The 27725-nt window shown below is 34.2% G+C and overlaps 2 protein-coding genes across 4 annotated transcripts; both read right to left on the reverse strand.

Annotated features, from left to right (window-relative positions):
- Positions 1-11284: 11284 nt before the first annotated feature.
- On the reverse strand, positions 11285-19665 carry LOC111045268 (zinc finger protein 814-like). The gene is made up of 4 exons (XM_039429529.1): positions 19608-19665; positions 18880-19062; positions 16492-16666; positions 11285-11507 (listed from the first exon to the last, which is right to left on the reverse strand). The coding sequence occupies exons 1-4, from the start codon at positions 19663-19665 to the stop codon at positions 11285-11287; spliced, it is 639 nt and encodes a 212-aa protein (XP_039285463.1).
- LOC111045270 (longitudinals lacking protein, isoforms A/B/D/L) lies at positions 18095-26808 on the reverse strand. 3 transcript variants are annotated; one of them, XM_039428682.1, is made up of 3 exons: positions 26402-26808; positions 25540-25741; positions 18095-19751 (listed from the first exon to the last, which is right to left on the reverse strand). In XM_039428682.1, the coding sequence occupies exons 1-3, from the start codon at positions 26436-26438 to the stop codon at positions 19673-19675; spliced, it is 318 nt and encodes a 105-aa protein (XP_039284616.1). In that variant the 5' UTR covers positions 26439-26808; the 3' UTR covers positions 18095-19672. The 3 variants fall into 3 exon arrangements, with proteins under 3 accessions (XP_039284616.1, XP_039284615.1, XP_039284617.1); XM_039428681.1 differs by lacking the exon at positions 18095-19751 and adding an exon at positions 22616-24070; XM_039428683.1 differs by lacking the exons at positions 18095-19751; positions 25540-25741 and adding an exon at positions 22616-24070.
- Between the last annotated feature and the right edge of the window lie 917 nt (positions 26809-27725).

Consider the following 27725-nt stretch of genomic DNA (forward strand, 5'->3'; position numbering starts at 1 on the left):
GAAACGTATAGAAAACTTGAAATTGGGGTACCTTAATTTTTTTTGGAAAGCAATACTTTCCTTACCTATGGTAGTAGGGCAAGGAAAGTAAAAAATTAAGGTACCCCAATTTCAAGTTTTCTATACGTTTCAAGGTCCCCTGAGTCCAAAAACATGATTTTTGGGTATTGGTCTGTGTGTGTGTATGTGTGTATGTGTATGTGTGTGTGTGTGTGTGTGTGTGTGTGTGTGTGTGTATGTGTGTGTGTGTGTGTGTATGTCTGTGAACACGATAACTCCATTCCTAATTAACCGATCGACTTGAAATTTTAAACTTAAGGTCCTATACCATGAGGACCCGACAATAAGAAATTCAATAAAATTCAATTCAAGATGGCGGAAAAATGGCGGATAATTACTAAAAAACCATGTTTTTCACGTTTTTCTCGAAAATGGCTCTAACGATTTTCTTCAAATTTATATCATGGATAGCTATTTATAAGCCCTATCAGCTAGCATAAGTCTCATTTCTGGGAAAATTTCAGGAGCTCCGTAATATTCTTGAGAAAAATGGCGGAAAATGACTAAAAAACCATGTTTTTCACGGTTTTCTCGAAAACGGCTCCAACGATTTTCTTCAAATTTATACCATGGATAGCCATTTTCAAGCCCTATCAACTGGCATAAGTTTCATTTCTGGGAAAATTTCAGGAGCTCCGTAAAATTCTTGAGAAAAATGGCGGATAATGACTAAAAATCCATGTTTTTCACCGTTTTCTCGAAAACTGCTCTAACGATTTACTTCAAATTCATACCATGGATAGATAGGTATTCATAAGCACTATCAACTGGCATGAGTCTCATTTCTGGGAAAATTCCATGAGCTCCGTAATATTCTTGAGAAAAATGGCGGATAATGACCAAAAACCAGGTTTTTCACGGTTTTCTCGAAAACGGCTCTAACGATTTTCTTCAAATTCAAGCCATGGGTAGCTATTCATAAGTCCTATCAAATGACATGAGTTTTTTCCTTGGAAAATTGCAGGAGCTCCGTAATATTCTTGAGAAAAATGGCGGATAATTACTAAAAAACCATGTTTTCACGATTTTTTAAAAATAAATTGACCGATTTTTTTCAAATTCATACTCTGTATAGTTATTTATCAGCTCTATTAACTGGCATGAGTCTCCTTTCTGGGAAACTAATGGGGGGTCCACCCCATCCTTGAGAAATGGACTTTGTAACCTCCTTCTCGTGCATGAGGTAGGTAGGTAGAGCAGTTCATGAAAAGAACACATAGTCGAGATATTTCATCTGTAGAACAGCTGTTTTTAAGACTTTAAAAAAATGACGACTAAAAAAATCATTGATTTCACAATTTACACAAAGGAAAAAGTACTCTGAAAACAATTATATATACACATATACAAAAATCTGATCGTAGTTTCGAATATGAGAAAGGAAAGTTGTGTGAGTGTACCACACCAGATTTTTTGAATTTCAAATAGCCATAAAAATTTATCAATTGAATTTATCAATTGGAACTCATCTGTTCTATATTCAGGTTGACCTCCTCTGCCTAGAACTCTCATATTCGAGGATCTTAAAGCATTTCTCTGTGTTCTGCTGACAAAAATACATTTTTCTAGTGGAACTTGGAAGAGCATTTTTTCAAATCCATTTATTTCGACTATTTCAATGGAACTATCGTTATTAATCTCCAGGAACTGTAGAACTATCGATTCTGCATCCAGAACTGTCAATTTTGGATGTACTTCTAGGAAATGCTCTTCCAAGTTCACACTGGCGAGAAGCACAGCTTTATTTTCTGAAGCGTTTACTCCTCTTGAATAGAAGCACTCCCAGCTGGTCATTGAGATTGGAGACTCAATGAGACACTAATTGTGATTAAGACACTTAAGTGATAAAAGTGATTGAGACACTAATTCCCTTTGGGCTGAGGTAGATAATCTTTTATTGGAGGTAGAAAATAGTAGAAAATAGGTAGAAAATCTTGGCATAGTTGGTTTGTTTAAATTCGAATGTGGCCGGGCCAGAGACATGCTGTTATGAGGGGGTGGGGGTAATCTTTAAACACTCAATTACTTTGTCTAGTGATGAGCTATCGATTCCGTTCTTTGTGGAATATGATAGCAGAGCTTGTGTACTACATATTGGCTCATTTAGTTTTTCAGAGATTCAATCATGACAAGGCTAGAAACGTTTTTTCGTGTGTGGTGATAGGCGAGGGGGGTGGGTGAAAACTTACAATCCTCTATAATTCCCTTTGGGTTGAGGTAGAAAATCTTTTATTGGAGGTAGAAAATAGTAGAAAATAGGTAGAAAATCTTGGCATAGTTTGTTTGGTTAAATTCGAATGTGGCCGGGCCAGCGACATGCACGTGACCTACACATATTTTCGCCAATATCTCCGTTATCTCTGTTATCCTTGAGGTAGAAAATCTGTTATTGGAGGTAGAAAATAGTAGAAAATAGGTAGTAAATCTTGGCATAGTTTGTTTGGTGAAATTCAGAGATGGCCGGGCTAACATGTCCCTGGCCCGGCACTTTAGTTTATTCAATATCTCTGCTATCTTTGAGGTAGAAAATCGGTTATTGGAGGTAGAAAATAGTAGAAAATAGGTAGTAAATCTTGGCATAGTTTGTTTGGTGAAATTCGAATGTGGCCGGGCCAGCGACATGCACGTCAAATAACCGACTGGATTGATCTTTCGTCTGTCCGCTAGGCGGAACTACGCCGACCATTGCTGGGTGGAACATGTTACTGCGGCCGCTCGCATTCCCATCAACGGTGCTATTATTTGCTGTCTCAGCGCCTAGTCCGAGTCAGACAAGCATTCAGCCTGCACTGCGGAGCTAGGTTAAGAGCTTTATGTTGCTGTAGTATGCTCTATTCCCCAATAATATTATTTGTTTGATACTGGTGCTCATCATATTCTGATTATTCAATTCAACACCCAGATAACTCATTGGCATTTCGGCAAGCTTGATCAACTTCTTCGGTAATCATAGAGAAAGGATAGCGTAAGTAGATATCTCATGGTATGGAGCGTTTGTCGCAACTTTTACTGTTAACTCAAGCCGATTACTGTCGATTATAGTCGATTTCTACTGTTTTGGCCGGGTGAGAGTGTATGAACGGACAATATGAGAGACTACCAGCGTCACACAGCTTCACGGGAAAGGACTATCGGCTTGAGATAACAGTAAAAGTTGCTACAAAAACGCCCTATACCATGGGATATCTACTTATGCTATTGTTTATCTATGCCATAATGCTCTAGTACTTTCCATAACTCACCCCTTATTATACTATCGAAGGCTTGTTTGAAATCGTTGAATAAAATGTGTAGGTCAAGGTCATGCTCATAGAACTTTACATACAAATTACAACATTATTTGAATACATCAAATTGAAGAGAATTAAATGCTCTACTACCCAACGTTCAGTAGGCTACTCATTTTTACGATGCTTTGTTGTTGAGTAATAAGCCCTCAAAATTCAAAAAGTTGGAAGAAAAACTGTCGTTTCAAACATTTTACACTTTTCAAAGTGAATATCTCGAAAACTAAAAAAGATAACACAAAACTTGTAGGAAATTTATCTATCTTCATTTTTGTTCAGTCAGTCATGTCGCTGAAATGCATTGTTTCCAAAGTACATGGCGTGTAAGCCGGAAATGGAAAAACGAAACTTTCAAACAACGCTCATCCCTTAAGCAAAAGGGGTAGGGATGAGGACTTTTGATATGTTCACCTTCTAAGTAGTCCAAACAAAGCTGCGAAGTCAAATATTGTGTCCCAAACATTCCCTCTAAATTTCAATGTCAATTGATTGTTGTTGAACTGAAGATTTTACACTCAACACTACAATGACTGCAAGTAGGGAGATGCGTAAAATAATGGAATAATACATGAAATTGAAAGAATACGATGCTCCATAAGCTCAAGATTAGCACAGTTTTTTCAATCAATCTTTGAAAAGTTATAAGGCCAAAAAGATGAAAAAATCGGAGCCGGAAGGGTTTTCTTCAAAATGTGACACATTCGAGAGCTCATATCTAGAATACTATGAGAGATATGGTAAAATGTTATAGATGAAACTTGTAGGCTAATTTATAAGCTTTAATTTTGTATTTTAATAAAATTTTTGAAAGACGCATATTGTTCGAGATATTTGCAAAAATCCAAATCATGGTACTTTCAATTCACCCCCTTCCCCTTAGAACAGGGGGTGGTAGGAGTGAGGACTTTTGATATGTTAACCCCCTTACTATCCCTAAAAGAGCTGCGGGGTCAAAAATTGTGTTCCAAACTTTTCCCTCTATACCTTTTTTTGAGCATTGCCTGGACTATTTCTTGATGACAAGAATGTGTACTTTCATTTAGTAAAACTCATACAAAAGAGAAAGCCGGGTTGTAGGTCTTCTTATAATACACAACTAAAAGTTTTTATTTATCGATGAAAATTAATCAAAAACTAATGCATTATTCATAAAGCAACTAATGAAATCGGTAGGAAATCCATACTAGAATCATTTATTTATTATTTCATACTGTTTTTCAAGAGATTAGTTTAAGTCGAATCTGAATAATCCTGTAAATTGTGGTTAATTTGTCAGGTAGAAGACTAAAGCTGCGTTTACACCAAAGTTATTAACAAAATGTTAATAACTTAATCCTTATAGATTCTATAAGATTGAATTTAACTAACTTATCATATACACACGACTATCATATGTGTTTGTCTGTCAAGTTACGTTCAATCTAATATAATTTATAAGGATTACGTTAACTTTTTGTTAATAACTTTGGTGTAAACGCGGCTTAACTAACTAAAAATAACTAACAATAATCATACAGGCTAAAGTACCTGTCCGTTTGTGTGTTCTACAATAACTTTAGAAAGAATTGAAAGATTCAATTAGCGCTTCAAATTTTGAACTTATATTCTTCGAACCTTTTTACAGGTAGCCTAAAGTTCAATGGAAAACAAAATTGACTCACTGCTTCGTCCTTTTTCAGGATATGAAAATAACATTGACCATTTATGCATGATAAAAAATGTGTTGTGATTTATCATTTAGTCAGCTGCAATTAATTGCATGCTATTCCTATAATACATTCAGTTGAAAAAGCTGATGCTATTTGGGAGTCATCACACAGACTGCCCTTTATGGGCCGACATGATTTCAGATGGATAATACACAACATATTTAATTCATAAGTTCTATATTAACTCGCTTCCGTTAACGTCTGACTGCCTGTAACATACGCGTAATCTATATATATATAAAAGCGAAATGGCACTGACTGACTGACTGACTGACTCACTCACTCACTCACTCGCAGAGCTAAAAATCTACCGGACCAAAAACGTTCAAATTTGGTAGGTATGTTCAGTTGGCCCTTTAGAGGCGCACTAAGAAATCTTTTGGCAATATTTTAACTCTAAGGGTGGTTTTTAAGGGTTTAAAGTTCGTCTTTTAGCATGTATATTCTTCTTATTCTCTTAATTATAATTGAAAAATGTCCATACCATATGTTAATATAGAACTATAATCTAGAGAGAGTACCTCTTCGAAACAGTTGTTAACTGGCAACTAAATTAATAATTTTGTCAGGTTGGCATTAAGTTGAGTTGACTTTGTTAGGTTGGCACCAAGTTGAAGATTCAAATGCATTTATCGCGGAAAAATTGATTGGGCACTGCTACTTCAATCCTGGGAATATTATATTACTAGCCGTCAGGCTCGCTTCGCTCGCCATATCCGTTTAGCCAGACGTTTAGTCTGGACCCCCGACTGGATTGTCCTAACATATGATAAAAATGCTCAAATGAAAAATGCTGATCTCATTCTTAGACGATCCAGTCGGGGGTCCAGGGGGCGGAGCCCCCTTGCTAGACGGATATGGCGAGCGAAGCGAGCCTGACGGCTAGTATATATTACTTGTAAAATAAATATTCAGCTGTTCCCATAATAACTCTCACCAACTCTGTATAATTACATGATGTGGATTTCAGAGATGAATACAACAGTTCACGTGCGAGTTCTTCAACCCAGGAGGTCACTAGTTAATTGTAAAATAAATTACCTTTTCATCAAAACAGAAAGTTGTTTTTATTGGAGTATGTTACAGTAACTTGAAACAATCAATACTGAATAATGAGATCCTTAAAGTAATAAATGTTTTTATCACAATGTTTGATAAGTTTCACACAAAAATTAGCTCACAACACTAGACTAGTTATAGGAACTGTCGGGGAGTATAAATCTGTAAGAATTGCGGTAAAAATGTTTATAGGCTACTTTGAAACGACATCAATTATAATCCTTCATACTCTAATCATAGAAAACAAAAGTAAGATCGAATAAGTCGAAAAGTATGATTTTTTATCATTAATTTTCTTTAAATATTTAGGCTACTTACGAGTAGGCCTACACCAATACCAGGGAAATAATATTATTCGAACAACATTTCTTGTATACATCGACATCAAGAGCATTAGAAAACGACTTTCAGGAAAAAAATTGCATAAAGTCACTTACGGAAAACAAGTCACAAAATCAGCAATATTTTTAGAAGATCTCTAGAAAATTAATAGGAATGCGTGTGTTACCAAAATTTCTTTCTTCAAATAATAATTTGTTGAAGTTAGATAAGTTACTTCGTTAACGTAATTTGTGAATTATTGTCTTATCATTTCTATTTCGCAAGTGCTGGGTGGCAATGTGTGATCTCAGGTTTCCCATCTGTTTTGTTTTGTGAGGACAGTGAGGACATTGCAATGAGGCTGCTTTGCCACATTCGTTTCTCAGGTGAAATCGCATGGTGCCGGGGTATCGATATACTTTGGGGCACTGCGGACACTTGTACACAGGCTGCATCTCCACGTCCGTCAATCCTGAAAGAAAAACAGAGAAAAAGGATAAACCACAACCAATAAAACTGTAATACACCAACATGCAAAATATGAAGTAACGAACAAAACATGTTGTGAACCCATAGAGCACGTAGGGCCTATTAGAAAATTTTAATCATCTTGAAAATTGTATTAAAAATCATTCTACATGTCCATAATACTAAGGATGAATTTATTTTCAAATTGATTACTATGGATGAATCTTGTTGTATAGTACCATTAATTATTGTTGACTGAATGTCGAATTATACGAGTAGGTACCTCGTACCATTTTGATACACTTTTGCCCGGTTCCACCAAGCTTGGTCAAGACATTCGAGCATATCCAAGTCGGGTAGGCTACACTTTACGCAGTGGCGTAGCCAGAAAAAAATTCCGGGGGGGGGGATCATAACATTGGAGCAAAAAGCACTTTGCACTTTGCTTCTTGGGCAAACTTTGAGGGTGACACCGGGGGGCGTGGGGGTATGGAATACGCCCTAAGAAAGGGGGGTCCGAGGGTCCTCCCCCGGAAAATTTTGAAAATATCCCTCCAATTTGGTGCGATTTTATGCAATTTCCACTTGAAAACAAACATTACATTCAAGTTTTTTTGTGATCAGTAGGCCACTTATTACGATTTTCCCTTTAAATGTCATAGGCCTATTGATTTTTGATCAAATAACAAATGGAATGGAATGGAGTAGAAGTTTATTTGTCATTCAATTGTTTGAAAAAAATATTGATTTTGTAGAAGCCTTTTATAAAATATTATAGGGATGAGCCCTTTCTGTCTACGGTAGAAACTAAGCCCGTTCATCATAACTGTGAGATTTTCGTGGGTATTCTCTAAAAGAAGCTGCTGGAGCTTTGTTTAAAGATATGCATGAAACTGAACTAAACTATAATCAACTAGAGCAATATAAGCTATTTTAAATTTCTTTATAATAACAATAGAAGGTGAAAGTTATGTAACTTTGAAGTGCTATCTGTAGTTCTTCTATCCCCTGCTATCTGGCCCTACGTACTAGACCAGTGGTGAAAAAATAATAATTATTATTCCTATTGCAGTGGAAAAATATTTCTCGACTTATTTAGTACAATATAACGAAAATATTGTATTGGATGCTAATTTTTGTGGCTGATTCATCCCCACATCCCCCCCCCTGGATACGCCACTGGTGCACTGCAATTATCAATAGTATTGCCACGGAAACCATTAGTTCCAGTACACTCGCTCTAAACTGTACCTGATTTGACCATGATCAAATTCCTTGATCGAGCTTGGTGAAACCGGGAAATTATCAATTCAAAGTGTAAGTTTAATATTGTTTGTAATAATAGTAGGTACACTTATTTGAATTTGTGTAACTGTGAATCGATCATTAGTTATAATAAAAATTGTTATACTAGGCCTAAGGGAGTTAACTCCCTTGAAATCTATACTATAGAAAGAAAAATGATAAAATAAGGAAAGAACTTACTGGCTCATACACGTACGGGATAGGAAAATTAAGTTTGACGCATCATCACGTCTGAACTACTGGACTGATCAACTTGAAATTTTGCATTTATAGATTCTTAAATTAACCGAGGATGTATTTTCAATTCTTCAAGATTTCATTACGTCAAGTTTTCAGTTTGTCAAGTTTGGAAATAGACCCTTGCGGAGCACGGTTATCTGCTAGTCTATAATGAATGGATGAGTAATTGATCTTGGTATAAAAAGTGGATAACATGAGTGTAGTCTACATAAATAGTTAAAAGTAGATGAAGTAGAAGTAATTGAATAATAGAAAATAAGAATACCTTTTCAATAGTTGCTGAATTTTTTTTCTGAAGTTGCCAAGTTACTTCTGATTGGTCCAATTTCACAAAAGAATCCTCTGAAGTTGGTCGTACTTCTCATATTACATTGAATGTTGGAAAATGAAATTAACATTATAATTATTTACCGCAATTAACTTTTATAAAAGTGCTTGAGATTCAAAATATAGAGTGGAAGGATTACTCAATGTCTTCTGTTATGAAAATATTTCAAATTTTGTAATCAAGTTCTTCACCCCAAAGAAGTAAAGAAGGGAGAAAGAAGAGATAAGAGGAGAGCAGAAGAAGAAGGAAGCAGGAATCAGAAGAAGAGGCATAAGAAGGAAATGAAAAGAAGGGACAAGAGGAGGAGAGAAGTGGAAACTGATAAAGAAGAGAGAAAAAGCAAGGGAAAAAAGGGACAATAATCAGAAGAAGAATGGATCTTGTAGAAGGAGTATAAACAATAGAATTGATTTGATTTGAAGTGTAAGAAGGAAAGGAGAAGAAACTGAAGCGAAAAAAAATGAAAATGAGAAATCCTCATACGGCTATTACTCATGCCATACATGTATTAGAAAATGTTTTAATAATAATAATACTGAGGGTAATACCAACATAAGATCTTAGACTTGTGCGTGGGTAATGAGTGAGAGGGATGGTGATGAGAGATGACGTCTAATTTTTAGGTAGTCGGGACCGACGGCTTATAGCCTCCTCCAAAAGACAGGGTGGCCTAATCTATGTGATTGTTTACGTGAAAACTGTACTAGTAGAAAATTCATTTGTGATCAATTCCAATAATTATCAAAAATAGACTGAGCACTAAAAAATCAAGGGAAATTCAATGCATTCAGAAATTTCAGGTGTTTTTTCGTAGAATCTGCGAAATAGAATCTATGTAGCATAAATTCTATGGAAAACTTATAGAAACTCCTAGTGCATTTATTTGCCTGATGAGCAGAAGAGAGTTCAATCAACTGACATTACAGAATATCAATGCAATGAAAAAATTATTGCGTTTTGAAATGCTCTTGGATGGTTTGAAATTTATTTATTAGGTTGGTAGTATAAATAACAGTTGATGGCATTGAAACTCAAGAATAACTCAAACTTCTGTTCCTCTACCTCAATTTATTTGATTAAAGGTGCAAAAAAAACATTTTTAACAAATAAGACACAAAGACATTCATGAGGATTCCAACTCAATAGTAGAATTAGTAGAATTATGAATACTATAGCTACCATTCCATCAGTTAATTTTATTAAAATATTGCACTAATAATATAGAAATACATAGAAGTATAGGCCCAATACGGTGGGCCTAATAGTGATTCTGGAAAGTGAAATTATTTGATAACAATCAGTCTGAATGGAATTAATATTTTTGGATAATATTGGTACATTATCCAACTAATCTGTGAAATATGTATATTATTACGAAAAGTGAAAGCAGCACAGCAATAGAACAAAAGTCTTTCACCACATTTATTATAATAGAATAAAACATGTATGATGCAATTATTTTATTATAAAAGTTACTTGATAATAGTTTCCAATAACTATAGTTCTCATAACTACGGTAATGAATACGAGAAATAACACTATAATCCTGTACAACTAAAGAAACATCTCATTATGGGGAAACAAAGAGCAATCTTTTATTCTCATAAGCATGTGTCAATGATTTTCTGAATTGAAATTTATTAGAGTAATTAGAATTTTTATTATTTGTAGATGAAACTGCGGTTATACTCCTAGCTCATGGGAGAATGTTTCATATTAACATAGCCGGACAACACACGTCATATCAACAATAGAAGATTTACATTGATTAAATCTAGTTAGACGTAATTATAACAATATAATTGATTATTGAATTATTTGTAGCACAGATAATTATAAAAGACACTATTACAAGGCATTCTAAATTGGACTTTCTCTTCAACCTGTTATGAAAATTTATATGTAATACATATAACTATTATAGAAACACAATTACAAAACCATTCTTAATTGATAGACTTCCACTTTACCCCTTAAGCAGGTTTTATTTGGTAATATAAATAAAGGCTAGAGATATTTTCATGAATGTACATAAAACACGTTGGTGAGTATTAATCTTTTCCTGAATAAAGGTTTTGTGTATATACGCTTTCATCTTCAACCAATCCTTATTATGAAACATTTGAGAATATTATGAAGCATCTATCAGCTCCTCACACTCCTGCCTCTTAGCGGCCTGTTTTTAGGCAATATGTTTTTTGAAGAACACTTACGTGCGCGGATTTTATTTTGCTCCACACTCCAAGGAACAAGAGTTCTCTTTTTACCTGCATTTGACTTTGAATTATTGGGAGCAATGAAGGAAGGTCTCGGAACCTTCATTGGTGTATCATTTCCATGTGTTTTAGAGGCTGTGGATCTTCAACAAACTCATCTTCACTATTATCGTCAACATTTTCCATGGGTGACAAATTCTCTTCCATTATTTCATTGATGTTTTTGCCCTTAAACTTAGCTGCTGACCCCTCCTCCATCATCAGCAGCAGCTTGCAAATGTTTGCTGATGGTTAGACATCATCTGGTGATTCTCCTCGATTAACTCTATCTGTGTGCCCCATGAAGGTGGCCAGCTGTTCGATGCCTCCCTCATTCAAGTTGCAGATTTGGGTAATTGTAGCCAAATGCTTTCTCAGTAGAGTTGCTGTGAGAGCTATCGAATTTTTCACACCACTCAGCTTCACGTATTTCTCCAGTACTTTGTACCCCGCAATTGGAGTATTGCATTTTGGTCTACCAAACAGATAAGGATACAAGTAATCACTAAAAATATTATATCCAACTTGTAATAATATTGAAAGATGCTCTTGTTCATCATTACAGAATAAAACAGGTTATCCCCTACCCCTTTTCCCTCTAATAAAGATGCGTTTGAATTTTTACATACGATTTTTTCCTGATGGCGTTACATATTGAAATTCTTCATAATTCGTTTGTATGTCTGCAGAAATATAAGTATTTGTATCTCTAATCTATTATTTTATAATTTCGGAAAATTCTATTTTAAATAAATAGATTTCTATAATTCTATTTTATGCATAAAAATAAGTAGCCCTGAATTCATACATTTTTAAAAAGTATTGACAGATACTCTTTAGAGCTCCCCGGGCCGTCTCCTAATCAACAACAGTACTCGACAACAAACTCCAGTAATTTGAATACTTAAGAATGGACGTTTTTTCAGTGAGCACTTCATTAGCAGCAGAATTACTTACACTCTTTTATGAGGGAATGTTTGAATATTTTTAGGTCGCTTGCCAGCGGAGTAATTGTCACCTAGCTTATTCCTCTTCTTGGAATTCAAATCGTTCGCTGCTTGCCAACTTGAATCAGATTGCCAATTTGAGATAATCAAGTGTATCATAGTTTCTAAGTCCACCTCGGCTTCAGCCGACGGTAGCGACCCAAAACTATATTTTCTTTTCAAACACAGGTTATTGCTATTGTGCAGCAATCTTTCAAACTTTTAGGGATGTTGATTGCGTATGTGGGCGCTTGGGAAGTTTCGTTGCTTTCATTATATTTTGCAACAGACTTTGCTGCTTCAACAAGCAAATCTAATATTGGGGCTTTAGATCAACAAACTTAGTTTTGATGGTGTATCATTCCCATGTGTTATCAGTGGCTGTGGATCTTCCACAAACTCATGTTCACTACTATCGTCAACTCTCGCTTCCCTCTCCATGGGTGAAACATTTTCTGCCCTTAAACTTATAAGCTGCTGACCCCTACTCCATCATTAGCAGCAGCTTGCAAATATTTTATGTTTTCATTTTTTTAAATTCAATTAACAACATTTTTCTGAAAGTCACATTTTATAGAATGCTTTACCTTGTGTGTTTTCAGATAACACGCTCCAAAACTACAAACAATATTCGCGTTTAGCAACTAATGAACTTCATCCGCACGCATATGATTGAAGACTTGAGATTTCAATTCTACCATCTATTATATACTCTTACAAAGTAGATTTTGTGATCATGCTTGACTTGATTTTTTTGATTTGGTATTTTTTGAACAGATTTTTTTATGCCGCCATAAATGTTTTCGAATATAAAACCCTAAACAATGTTCGCACGGCAAATAGGTGTCTCTTGACCCAGGAAACGCCCCTTTCTTCACTGGTTTAATTCCCTCCTCATACAAGTTCCGTTGAAAGTTCCCTTTTTTTCTTATACTGGAAATCAGATCTTTCCGCTCCTGACTATTCGCAGGTTTCGACATGAATTTTTGAACATCCAATTCGAGAGCATGCATTCTTTGCAAGTGTCGAGCAAAATTTCCAACCGAGGATTCACAATAGCAGAAAAAATTCTTTTCTCTAACTCTTTTAGTCGAAGAAGATTTTTGTTTAGCAATGTTTGAAGGAAGAGAATCACTATTTTCCAACTGAATGTCGTCATCGAATCCACCCGAACATCCGGATTCGCTGAGATAATCTGGATTTCGTCCGTGTTGTCTGAGAACCCCCCGAGTAGGGTATGCTCATCGGACTTGATGATCGAGATTCGGTTTTCGGATAATCGGAATAATCGTGTCAGTAGTCTCCATTTTTGGTGATTCAAAAAACATTCCTGTAACAGTTACACACAATAGTTTCAGTTTTTGATCATAATTACAACTGAAGAAGAGCTTCTTAGTTCAAATTTCAGAAGTATGAAGTGGAATTGATGATGGAGATGATGATGACATGTTCTAAGCACTCAGCAAGCTCTCAAGTCCCAATATTTGCTTGTTAAAGCAGCAAAGTATGTTAAGAAATAAAATAAAATTGGATGAATTTCCCAAGCGTCAACATACGGTAAGCGATAAAAATATATAAAAGTTCAAAAATATTTTACCCTATAGCAATCACCTGTGTTTTGAAAGGATATGATTATTGTTGTGGATCAATACTGTCTGCTGAAGCCTAGGGGGACTTGAAAACTTTATTACATTTACTGACAATTGACAATATTATTGGCAATTCAACATCCCAATCCTATATAGCCCAGGAAAATTGGACTTTTGCCTCCAAAAAAGAAGGTAATACTGGTAATCGTCTTAATCAATTTTGGGCATCCCAAAAAGTCTATTGGGCTCTCAATCATTCAATTAATAAGGTAACTATGAATAACAGGACAACAGCCATCGCTTCCGTGTCTTTTTGCTTTCTCTGATGGTGACGCAAAATTTTATGCTTTTCACCATAGATAATCTTATTCTACAAATAATCATACCATTTTCATGCATTATCATAGCGGAATCGTGATAAAATTCATTTAGTATGTTGATACTCCTCCGTAGCTATCAATCTTCTATTCTAATCTACTCCTCCGTAGCTATCTAAAATAAAATTCAAGCGCAGTGTTGCCGCGCTTTGTGACATTTTTTTCTCACTGACGATTACGCAATCATTCATAAACTTGAAGTTTCGGGAGGCAAGAGATTGATAGATCGAAAGAAGATTGAAGAAACTTAAAGCTAAAGATTTCATCAAAAACATAGAATCATTGTATACTTATGTATTATAACGGATTGAAACTTTATGCGTTTTATATATGAGACATCAAGATAATTATTTGAAAAAAACGTTGAATAGAACATCTTAAAATTTGAGTTGTTTACTACCAAGCCAGTTAGAATCTGAAAGCTCTTGAAACAATGGAATTTACACCTTGAGCCTATCACCACCGATATTATTTTCTCCAGGTGGAAACTAAGAATGAATAATGAATAACAATAATTGGTCAAAGTTTCAATTTTTGCCACATCTAAATTTTTTGGATTAAAGTTTGTGGAAAGTGAATGATTTTTATTTGTGATAATATGAATTTGCAGCCTAATAATAATAATTTACTATATTCCCCAAAACAAAATTGAAACCCTCAAGTTTTTTGACAACTTGTAAAGTCACCCTTTTAAATAAAGTTTGCAAATTTAAAAAAATGTATGAATAAATCTGAAGCATCCCACTTTTGTTAAATGCATCACATCATGCATGATGTGAGTCTTAACATACAGTGGGTCCCAATTATTATCTATTAGTACATTTCCTGTTAAAAAGGGCTATATTTTTCCTGCAGTCCGAGAAACGTCCTTATAGCTTTTAATATTGCTATAGTACACAGCGATTTAGTACAGACCTGGTAATAGTATATTTTTTGTGCGGTTCCTTGAGATGCTCTATATCAAGGTTGCAACTGTATTCAATAATCATAAAAAAGATGATGTGGCAGAGCTATGCCTTTATTCACAAACATACAATAAAGTACTGGGAACGATATCGCTTTGTTAAATGTTAATTTTTGAATTAACTGCAGAGGGTGATGTTGACATGAGCTCTAGGTTTGTGCGTGATGGGGAGGAGATGGGGAGAGGACGATGATGAGAGATTCACTTCAATGCACTCAAAAACCAATCAATTTCTTATACTCACTCTGAAAGCATTTGATTGTATAATCCCGAATTTACACAAATTTCTAGAAGAAAATGTTAACCAACAAAATGGAGATTTTTACATTCTCAAGGGAATTTGCAGGCTCTTCCCAATAACAAAAATCTTAGTTGAACGTGCCGCAGCCTTCAATAAACTGTTCCCTCATGTGTTGTGGGTTCGGATCCCATCAACTGCATAAATGTTCATGTGATCATTCAATATTATTACCCACAATGCAAAAATGGAAGCAAAAAACTTATGTGGGAAAATCCAGAAAAATATATATAAAATACTCGTAATACCTAATAGACAATGAGAGGGTGATATATTGATTTAAAATAGTGATTTTTTATTGATTTGAACTCCTGTATATTTCAGATTAGTAAAATGAGACATTAATCAGGAATATATTCGACAAATTATTAGGCCTACTCAAATTTTTAATGAATGGATAATTCAAGTGGATGATGTACTCATGTACTGAATTTATCACATAGAGTCTATTGCAACATAAATATTATTTGTCATTTGGTATTAATAAAAATGACATTCAACAATAATTCTTGAACTTGATGTACACGAATACAGAAAATGATAAATTTATGAAAAACATCATCAATTTATTATAATTTTAACAGATCTAAGTGTTTGGCAGCTATGTGGGCCCTCAAGTTGCCCTTTACTTTGGTCTTATGGGGACAGTATGGACACTGATGTGTAGGCTCCTTTCCGCACTCATTTTTCAAGTGATTCTTCAAGGTACATTTGTGACGATAGATTCTCCCACATCTGGGGCACTTGAAATTTTCCTGCTGTTCGTTGTATTTGTCGAGATCCAGGAATCCTGGGGAAAAGACACATAATAACATAATACATTTTTATCTCTAGGTTTCTTCTCAACGGATAATCAACCCAATTGTTAAGACTTTTTCCCAGTTCCATCGAGATTGGTCGAGACAATTGAACACGCCGGGTACGCTTTTCAAGTGTGCACTGTAATAATTATTGATGATAACTATTGCCATAAATTCCAGTGCACTCGCTGTAAACGGTAACTGATTTGAACATGTTTAAGTGCCTTGACCAAGCTTGGTGAAACCAGGCATTCAAGTATTAGTACATTTGCATAGTTAAGGCTCTTAGAAGTATTTTAATATAGCGAAATGATCCAATGCGATGATGTGTGTGTGCGATAATATAATTATATGGAATACAAATTTCATTTAAAAGTATTGTAGAATGTAGACCACTTTCAATAATTATTCCAATATGGCGAAATGTTTCAATGCCATGTGTGACCTCATGTTGCTTTTCTGTTTGGTTCTATGAGGACAGTGTGGACACTGCTGTGAAGGTTCCTTTCCGCACTCATTTTTCAAGTGATAAATCAAGGTGCGCTTGTGGCGATAGTTTCTCTCACATTTGAGACACTTGAAATTCCCCATTTCGTTGAATTCGTTATACTCCACATATCCTGAGAATAGGAAATATCATATCAATTTCATGCATTTTACAATTGCTCAGTGAAATAGTGAGATAAATATATTCATATTGGTATTAAGAGAAAGAAAACATGTTATTTCATGAAACGCATAAATAATGTTCCAATATCAAGTGAATAGCTTGCATATGAAAAGGGTACAAATATTCTAATGTTGGTACAAAAAACCTAAAAGATATGGCAACAAACCAAACAGGTGAAGTGAAAAGTTGGGCAAAATTATACATTAATGTAACACTAAATCGAATCGGAATAAAAGAAACAAATGAAAAAGAGGGGAAAAACGCATCATAAGGGAAAAAGACAAGTAGGTAGGCCTATAGTCCAGTCAACGAAAGATTATAGAAGGAAAAGTTTGAAACACAATTTTTGGCCCCGCAGCTCATCTAAGGATAATAGCTAGGTAAACATATCAAAAGTCCTCACTCCTACCCCCTGTGCTAAGGGGGTGGGGGTGGTTTGAAAGTACCATATTTTGTTTTGTTTTTTTTGCACATATCTCGAACAATATGCGTCTTTCGAAAATTTTATTAAATTACAAAATTTAATCTTTTAAATTAACCTACAAGTTTCATTTGTAACATTTTTCCATATCTCTCATAGGTTTCTAGATATGAGCTCTCGAAGGTGTCACATTTTTAAGAAAACCCTTCCAACTCCGATTTTTTCATCTTCTTGGCCTTATAACTTTTCAAAGATTGTTTGAACGAATCCGTGCTAATCATGAGCTCATAGAGCATCATATTCTCTTCAATTCCATGTATTATTTCATCATTTTACGCATCTCCCTACGATTGTTGCAGCCGTCATAGTGTTGAGTGTAAAATCTTCAGTTTAAAAACAATACATCAATTGACAAAGAAATTTGGAGGGAATGTTTGGAACACAATTTTTGACTACTCAGCTTTGTTTGGACTACTTAGAAGGTAAGCATATCAAAAGTCCTCATCCCTACACCTTGTGCTTAAGGGATGAGGGTGGTTTGAAAGTTGCGTTTTTTCATTTCTGACTTACACGCATTTATCTTGAGATTAATGCATTTCAGCGACATGACTAGTTGAACAAAAATGAAGCTAGATAAATTTCCTACAAGTTTTGTTCAGTAGAGTTTTGTGATATCTCCTTTAGTTTTCGAGATATTCGCTTTTAAAAGTGTGAAATGTTTGAAAAGACAGTTTTTCTTCCAACATTTTGCACTTTCAGGGCTTATTTACTCAACAACAATGCATCGAGAAAATAAGTACTGAACGTTGGAACTTAGGCTTAATAGCCTAGTAATTTGTTATATATTTTGTGCCATTCATGAACTCATAAGGTGCGTACAGATATACGCGCCGTGAACATGAGCAATTCACTTTTAGTCAGCTATAAAAAGCTTGGCATCATCTGATTAAAAGTGAATTGCTCATGTTCGTGGCGCTTAAATCTGTACGCACCTATAGGGTAAGGATGATATACTTCTTAAGTTGAAAATGATTTAGAATCAAAAATAATTGACAAATCGAGAATAGATTTATTTTTTACTTAAATGAAGCATATAAAATAATTATGTAAATTTACTTAAATGATAATAATCATAATAATAGTCAAGTACCGGTACAGTAGTCTATCTATAATGTTCAAGTGAATCACAACACAACACAGAATTTCTCATTGAATGAGGATGAAATTTCATCCAACTCTTCTATGATATCTTCAATGATTCTCAACTTGCTGTTCTCAATTCCTTCTCTAATAACAAACAATTTATCATCAAGAACAAAGTTGGATTTGAATTTAGATTTCAAATCATCCATAATATGTTGCTTTATTATTTTTAAGGAGTCCATATTTTTACTGCACAGATTTAATAAACACATGAATAACATTAACATGTTTAGAACAGCATTGACACTAAGACCATGAGTTGGAATTTTACTAAAGATTGAAAAACTTGAATTGATTGACATTGGAGATGCTATCCTTGTCTATTATTCAACACAGTTATTTTATTAAACTAGAGCTAGACTATCATGAAAATATATAAACATTGAAATGATTATTTGAATTTCAGTTTTCCATCATGGAATGAGATAAAAAATTGTTTTATGATCTGATCAAAAACTTTTGAAACAATATTTTGCATCCTATTTAACTATAATGTAACGAATCAAAGTGTTTCAAAGCAATGTGCGACTTCAAGTTACTCTTCTGTTTTGTCCTATGAGGACAGTGCGGACACTGCAGCGAAGGTTCCTTGCCACACTCATTCTTCAGATGAAACTTCAAGTTACCCTTGTAGCGATATTCTTTACCACAATTTTGGCACTTGAAATTCTCTGAAGGTTTGCTGTATTTCTCATCAAACAACACAACATTCTCCAAAAACCCTAAAAAAGAAAAAATGTGTTTCAGGTATTGCACAAAAAATCGGAAATATTCATTAGAATATAAACGCATATGTTATCTAATGTGAGTAAGATAAAAGTAGCTTCTAAAGTAGTTTCTTTTCATTGCTTGAATACATTTATATCAAGGGTAAACATTGGCAACAGACAGAATGATTGACACTATAGACAAAAAACTTCAAGACAACTTATTCCATTTTTGAGCTAAATAGTTATTAGCTATCATGAATACCGTGAATGAATGGTATTAGTTTTAATACTCTGAACAAGACAATAAAGTTTGTTTATCTTGAAACAGAATTTTAGAACAGGAATTTTTATTTTTAATCAGGCCTAATCCAATAAACAGTTATAGGAGTATGAAATAACGCATTTCATTCAAATAGTTCTCTTAATATTTTATACAAACGTTTCTGATGTGTCAACGTGTTGTATACTCCATCACTATAGCTTTAATTTTATCAGATCTAAGTGTTTTGAAGCAATGTGTTTCTTCAGGTTGCTCCTCTGTTTGGTTCTGTGGTGACAGTGTGGACATTGCAACGAAGGAGCTTTTCCGCACTCATGTCTCAGATGGAACACCATGCCTTGCTTATAACGATACATTTTGCCACATTGTGGACATGAGTGGAATCCAGGATCGATGAGAGATGTGCCAACTTCTTGAAATCCTAGAAAACATTGGAAATATGCTTTTTACAGAGAGTTTCAACAAGGAAACGAATACTTATGTAATTTGTAAATTGAGGAGGAAATAAATTAATTTATTCAATAATATGATTCTATGTAGTTATCATTATAAAGAAAGATATATTAAAAGTAGGAAAAGGAAAGTGGGAAACTGTGAGTTGAGACAATAGTGAATATTTTTTGAATACCATTTCTGGTTCGCAAATGAATATCACGCATATTACATTTCCAAGTGTATAATTTAGATGAAAATACTACACGGATAATTAATTCATCAAGAATTATACAGCAGGCTACTGTTATATAAGCTACTTTTAGTAAATTATGTTCGTACTTTGACGATATAAAAGTATGTGCATTGCTGATAAGGACTGGAACACAACTAAATTAAATGTAACAATTCTATATCATTTACTACAAAGTACCTAAGTCATAGACATCTGCTACTTAATGATAACTAGACCAGGTTCCTCCATTTCACTTGTAGAAATTCAGAGGTGAAACAAGTTAATTCCGGAAATAATAAAGAAGAAATTAAATTTTTAGGTCTATATCTTGAAAACACATTTAGTTTGTCCGTTCACATACAAAAAATATGTAAAAAATAAGGCTCAGGAATTTTCGCGCTGAGATGACTAGCAAAAATTTCCAACTTTAAAAGCAGTGTACTTTGCAATGATCCATTCCCACATTTCATATGGGATTGAAATATATGAAGGAACAAGCATCTCAAACTTGAATAAAATACTCCTATTACAAAAAGAAGCAATAAGAATAATTCTAAATCTTAATAGAGAGCATTATGCAAGCCATTTTTCAGTGAATTGAAGTTCATGATGGTGTACAGCCTCTACATTTATAGGACAAAATTATATTTAAAAACTAAATATAAACAAATCTAAATTCCCACGGCAAGTAGGTAGGCTACATAATTACAACACAAGAAATAAAAATACTCCAAATTTCACTCCAAAAGTGTTTTTTAAAATGCAAGTTTAATTTTAACAGTGGAGAAGTATGGATATGCAAAAGAGTGAATAAAAATAATTTTACAATAAAAACAAATAAGAAAAAATATAAACAAAGCAGTCTACCGTAGGCTACATGGGGATAAAATTTATTGGTTGTCTCCCAGGTTGCAAAGGGAATGAACGTGATAGTTTAAAATTCAAGGAATATTGTTGAGAGGATATATTTAATAGAGTTAGTATGCTACAGTATAAGCGAGTTTACTGTGAAAAATGAATTTTAAATAGTCACTTTCTCTCTTTAGCTTCAAGTTACTTTTAGTTTTGACGTATTCATGTATGTTTTGAAAATGAATTAATGATTGATTGATTGATTAGCCAGCTTGCTGGGTACGGAATCCCACCAGAGGTGAATTTAATTACAAAATCAAATGTTTCATTGAAACCTTTTCAAAATAATTCAGAAGCTGATTCGTGTTGTGTTGGGTTGAAGGTAAATAAGCAATGAGTTTTCCATTGTCATCGTGACGACATTTATAACATATAGGCCTATAGTTTACATTTATAACATATAAGCCTATAGTTATTACAGTGATTTCTTTACATCTGTATCTTTTTCAAAAAAAATCATGACATTATGTTTGAGTTCTGTAGGCTTCTATTTTTTGACCATAATACTGTTGCACTACATTAAATGTCATACATTGAATTCTGAATACATTGGGCGTAATAGTTGAAAATTTACTATTGCAAATTAACGGAATGAGGCATCAATAGCAGGGCTGAAAACTTAATTTATTTGAAAAATAATAATAGGCCTGATATTCATTGAAATTTTCAAAACACATATTTTGGAGCACTGATTACTGTGTAAGAAAAGAACCCTTTAAACCTACTTAAACTAATTGAGCGTAACTGGGAACACGATAAAGACCCATAAACTAATTATTGTTCTGTTATAAGGGTGGACATATTGATATAATAGAGAACATAAAACTAGAATCAACATCTTATAAAAATATAATAATATAGACTGACCTCCAAGCAGGCTATGATATTGTGTGAATAACCTAATATAAAACATTTATAGATAGATAGATAGATATAGATATAGATATAATAGTGCTTTTTTTTAAAAAGCAATATTTTACAAGAAGTATTACTCAAAATATTGCATACACATACGGCTTGGTCTGAGACCGTCAGCCGGAAATTCGGAATGACTAAAATAAATGTACACACATTCTTCAAATCAAAATAAAATAAATAAATGAGTCTCTTTGAATAAAAGAGAAGCATTCTAAAATTTTATATTGTAGCATTACAGTTTATACTGGAAATTTCTAGATTTTTGATAGTCTTTGGTTGAGTATTCACCGAGTATTATCAAGTATTCACATTCACTGTAAGTAATAAAATTCAAGTATTCACTTATTCAAATGAAAATTTCTACCAAAATGATTTATTCGTTAAAAAGAACAAAATAATAACAATAAAATATAAAACCAGATACCTCTATGCATGTAAAACTATTTCTATTCCGATCCAATTTCTTTCTTTATATTTTAAAATAAAAAATAGTCTAAATAATACAAATGATAAAATTTCTTGATAATAAAATAAAACAACTTGAGTAACAAAAAGGCGGAACTAAAGAGTACCTAATGACTAAATTATAAAATATACAACCTACTAAGGCCCTAACTAAATATGCATGAGAAGGAAATATCCATGTTACGCTATTTAAATTCTTAAATTTAAAAAAATTTAAAAACATTACATATAATAATGTTATTATTATTATTATTGTTTTCCCGGGAAACACTGTTGGTGGTAGTATTACTCAAATGAGCATCTAGCGCGAAAAAACGTTAACTGGACAATTATATTTAATAAATAATCAATATTTTAGAGTTGGCTGTCGATGTGCAATGCCCGATCGAAATTACTGAACTCCGATGGGTTGCAGTACTCCGTGAAAATTTACTTCAGATTTGGAGTAATTTGCGGCTCAGAGAAATGGAGGGAGATCAGCCAATTGCAGTGATGGATAGAGTCATAGGTGGAAGCGCAGTTGACAATTTGACCATTTGAGTCAGTCGAGTCTGTGATTGCAGAGCGGAAACTTCCAAGTTTAACATGAGCCTCACTGGGAATTAGAGAACGCTGGCCAGTACACAACGACAACATAGCAGCCGTTGCATCCCTGCCGGTGTATGCCTTCTCTGCTGCGCATGTCTATCCCAAGTCTGAAGTTAATTTGTACGGAGTATAATTCTGTGATGAAAAATAAACCATCATTAAGTTTGTACTCCGGAAAATGTAGACCGAGTCAGAACAGCACTTGTTACTAGCCTAGACGATCGACTCGACGACATGGTCTCAGGACTAGACGACACTGATTCGGTCTACATTTTCAGGAGTACGGACTGAACCAGGTGGTTTCTTTTTCATCACCGAACTAGTACTCCTAAACGCTGCAACCCATCGGAGTACAGTATTTCGATCGGGCATTGCACATCGACGCCCAACTCTAAAATATTGACGGAGAAGCGATGCACTGTGACTACAGATTCATTGTTTCTAAAATACTGCTCGACAGCGAACACACGATGCTGCACGTTCCAACGCTCATATCAACTGAAATTGCATAGTATGGGCCGTCTACCTACATTCGTTCCAGGGCAATACCCCCTCCCGACGCCGAGTACTAGCGGTTCGAAAAACATGTGTTTCCTCTGCACCACTACTGCTACATATGTTGCATTGAAGGCACCAATGTATATAGTGACTGAACTATTTTCTGTGTCTCATGATATTATGTGATCGGGGGTTGAAAAAGATATGACCCTCGTATTAACACAAATGGCACGAACAAAAAACACAAAATAAACATATAAATAATGAAATTTCATTATTAACTTAATCAAGAATTTAATAAAAAATAGACAAAGAATATGAATATTTTTGAAATAAATCAATAATTTCTTCAATAATATCCAGCACTGTGTTATATCATATAATGGAGTAGATTACTAGCCAAATTTAGCCAAATATTCATCCGCATTTTTTGTTTGAATCAGTAGAAGAAAGATAATCAAGCAGTTTCTCATTGTGTTTTTTAAGAATGTGTGTTTTCAAGTTGAACTTTAGTTTAGTGATGTGAGGACAGTAGGGACACTGCTGCGATGCCACTTTACCACATATGTACCTCAAATGATGCAGCAAAGAATTCTTGTTGCTAAACACATTGTCACATTTCGGACAAATATATTCGGCTGCAGGGACAGACTTCACATAATTCTCGTTCATTATTCCACAATTGTGTGAGCCTGTGGAAAACAAACAATCATGTTTCATTCCAGAACCAAAACCAGATAGACTAATCATAAATCATTATTCATGTGAAATTATTATTATAAATTATGGTTATTATTGATAATAGTTTCTTCGGATTTTTTACTGTTACGTATCTTTGGAGATTGAATGGCAATTAGTTGTTTTGGAGATCTAAGTTAGTGATTATATGTGAATTTTTATTGTTAGAGATGTTTTGGATTAATGTGAGTGTTTTGAAAAATGTAACTTAATGTTAAAAGCAGAGAAAAGCGAGTGGAAAGTGCAAGATGGTTGCGTTATGCATTGCATGCATTATTGCATGCCGCAGCTGACAGCTGATTTCAAACCTACTTTACAGTGTTGTCAAGTTGTTGGATGTCATTTAGAAGATGTGGTGCAGTGGTCTCATCTATATGCATTCATTCGTGCTTGAATGTACAATTTTAACAACAATTGTCATGACAATGTATAATTCGCAATAGCAACAAACAATAATTTCATCACAAAGTAAAATGAATTCTACGTGTTCTTAGCTGACTCATATTATGTTTAGAAAGAAAAAGAAATATTTCCGTGTTCGAGGTATAGTACACGGTACAGAGAATTGCAACTGTTTGAACTATACCTTCAAAATAAGTGTGTGTACCTTCTTTCAACTGCTTACATTATCTTTATTCGAGATTTAAATTTAGATCAGAAGAAAAATGTGATTATCTTTTTGAAAGCCTGCCTGCTTAATTCATTCGACTTCTATTTGTCTGAGCAGAATCAGGATACTATTAGGCCTTATATGTGAGTGTCCACTCATTGACATGGCGAACACTCACATAATAAGTAGCAATAGTACCGGCATTATCATTCTGCTCCGTGGGACAGAGATTCATGGAAGAGTATTTTTCAACGATTACTTCAATAGTTTAATAAACAAATACTAATTTTTAAGCTATAAGATCCGAAATATGTAGCTATAAATGAGTATTCGAAACAAATGAGTAGTTAAAAAATCCAAACTTGATTTTAAGCTGAAAAATCCGGGCTCATATTTGTCATGCAGCATTCCGATCATACAGGAGGACGACTTGCTGCTGTATGAAAGCGAAATAGACAAAGAACTTGAATGCGGCAAGCATTGCCTGCCCGTCATTATGTCCTGTATTACCACGATCCCTACCAGTAAGGATAGAATGTAATTAAATTCTATACTCTCTGATCCCTACACCCCACCATCGAACTTTCAGATGTGGGTCGGATCGGAACGCAGCATGTCAAGAATGCCCCGGCCTTTAGGAAACATTTTCCCCCTCATATCTGTGTTCTACAATCAGATTAACACAGGTAGAATTGAATCTTTATTTGAATTGATACTTGCTTAAAGGCGGCAATTATAGGTACCTAGGCAATTATAGGTGCCTATAATCTGAAAATCCAATTTTGATAAATAAGTTTAATTTTAATTGAGTACTTGTGTATGGAAGCGATGTGTCTCTTGATGTTGGCCATTCGTTTCGCTCTATGGGGACAGTGTGGACACTGAAACGAAGGTTCTTTTCCACACTCATTCTTCAGATGGAAGTCCATACCTTGCTTGTAACGATATTTCTTATCACATTGTGGGCTGACATGGCTTTCAGGCTCACTGAAAGGTGTGTCAACCCCTTGCAATCCTGGAAAACACAATTATCACAATTCATTTATACAGAGATCGAGTAGCCTATAGAAATTGTATACTATATTATAGCATAGGATCAGACAGAGAAACTTTCTTTTATGAAAGGACAATGAAAACTCAAGTGTAGGTAGGCCTACTACAAATATTGTCCCAATTATTTTTCTACTTGAGGATAATTTATCCCATTTTTGTTTCACTCAGTATTCAAAATTAAATGAAAAGAATCTTTTGAGCCAATTTTGGCGTTTTTTCCACTCTTTGCAGCATAGTGATAGAAACCTCAGCAATGACATTGCAAATATTGTCTTGTGGTGAGCTGTTCTGTATGTGGGCGATTAGAAACTAAGGACTCAAAGGACCCCTTAAAATAAATATTGAATGGAGGTAGGTTGAACGGATAGTGTGCTGACTCAATGAGATTGCCTTTGAAAGATTGAATGTTGTTAAGATAAATTCATTGAGTCATGACTCATGAGCTGTGCTTGTGGCTGTTAAATAAAACTCACTGAAATATCAGTGAAAATAAATATCACTGAAAACCTTAAAATGATCCTGGATCTCAAAATTATACGGTAATATAATACAATTAATATTTTCTTACACGTGTAAGAAAACAATTAATGACATAACATGTGTAAATGAATTAATAACGTACCATTCCTGGCGCATATGGCGAACTTCATATGATTCATCAAGCTACTTCTGTGAGCAAGCTACAATTTGGACAAATATATTCGGGTCGGAGGACGGACTTGAAATCATTTTGGTCCATTATTCCATAGAAATTGTCATTGCCTGTACAAAAAAAAACATTTCTTTTATTTCAAAACGAAATCAAAAGATGATGATTTCTCCTGATTGTTCACAGTTGTCTTTTTGAAGATTAATTGAAAAATTTCGTTTTGAAGATTTAATGTACTCTTCAATGTTTCTTTCCATTGCGAACTGCTTGTTCATCATCATTTTTGAATACTTAAATTACGACATAGCAGTCTTATTCTTATAAATAAAAGCTATTAGCTTTTACTTACGTTTTTGGTGCGCTTTCGGACACTAGACCCTTTCTCAACACTCAGTGTTCTCAATCTCATTCAGTGTTGAGAAAGGGCCTAGTGTTGTCCTAGAGCGCTCCACAAACGTAAGTAGGAGCTAATAGTTTTCATTTATAAAAACCAGATTGCCATGTCGTAATTTAAGTATTCAAAAGTGATTTAACCTACGGTAAGTTGGTGCTTTAAAAGATCTAATGTAAGTTTGACGTTTGGTCTTCTTGAAAGAAACTCTTAAACTCTTACTAGTTCTATCATTGCAAGAATATCAGTTTCTATACCATATACTGTAAATATATGCTTCAATCTTACTTAGCAATAATGTATGTTCAGACCTGAATTGCATCAGTTGACTAATTCCAAGTTCTAGGTATTGTACTCCTTTGGGTTTAACAATTTTGAGAAAAGAATTGTAGGCTATTCTATTCAATTGATTATTTTTATTTATAAACTGGGAATTGAAGTTTTCATATAGGCATATGATAAAATAAGCAGAATGGATGTAGGAAGCCCTTTCTTGGCTGTGACATGTGATATTATTAAGAAAATTGCAACTATGTTTAATTAATGAACACTGCATGCTTGTATTGTTCTAATGCAGTGAACAAGCTCCTTCAGTGAGATTCACTCCAAACTGTAAGCAGTCTTCACAAATAGACGACTATTGTATTGTTATTTAAATGGCATCAATGATTTCCTAATGCTGACAGCTTACAGTGAATCTCAATATTGATAGACTGCCAAAACAAGAACTACTATGAATCCTGCTATAATTCATTTAAATAACTATTTCATTTCTCATAATAATAAAGCATCAAGAAATTATTAGAATGAATAAATGAGCATTGTGATAGCATTAGAATGATTAGGATAGCACAGCGTTGACAAAGAATGTTCGATTTTATTAAAAGATATTTATACAATATTGAC

The sequence above is a fragment of the Nilaparvata lugens genome, chromosome 5 (assembly GCF_014356525.2).
Source record: "Nilaparvata lugens isolate BPH chromosome 5, ASM1435652v1, whole genome shotgun sequence".
Lineage (NCBI taxonomy): Eukaryota > Metazoa > Arthropoda > Insecta > Hemiptera > Delphacidae > Nilaparvata > Nilaparvata lugens.

Excerpts from the sequence above, each read along its gene's own strand:
- LOC111045268 (XM_039429529.1), bottom strand. The coding sequence starts at position 19,665 with ATGGTGTTCCATCTGAGACATGAGTGCGGAAAAGCTCCTTCGTTGCAA. Across the intron at positions 19,063-19,607 it reads TTCGTTGCAATGTCCACACT|GGTTTTTGGAGAATGTTGTG; the intron begins GTCACCACAGAA and ends TTTCTTTTTTAG. Across the intron at positions 11,508-16,491 it reads AAACAGAAAAGCAACATGAG|ACCAAAATGCAATACTCCAA; the intron begins GTCACACATGGC and ends TCTGTTTGGTAG.
- LOC111045270 (XM_039428682.1), bottom strand. The coding sequence starts at position 26,438 with ATGAATCATATGAAGTTCGCCATATGCGCCAGGAATG. Across the intron at positions 25,742-26,401 it reads CGCCATATGCGCCAGGAATG|GATTGCAAGGGGTTGACACA; the intron begins GTACGTTATTAA and ends TGTGTTTTCCAG. Across the intron at positions 19,752-25,539 it reads CACATCGCTTCCATACACAA|GATTTCAAGAAGTTGGCACA; the intron begins GTACTCAATTAA and ends AATGTTTTCTAG.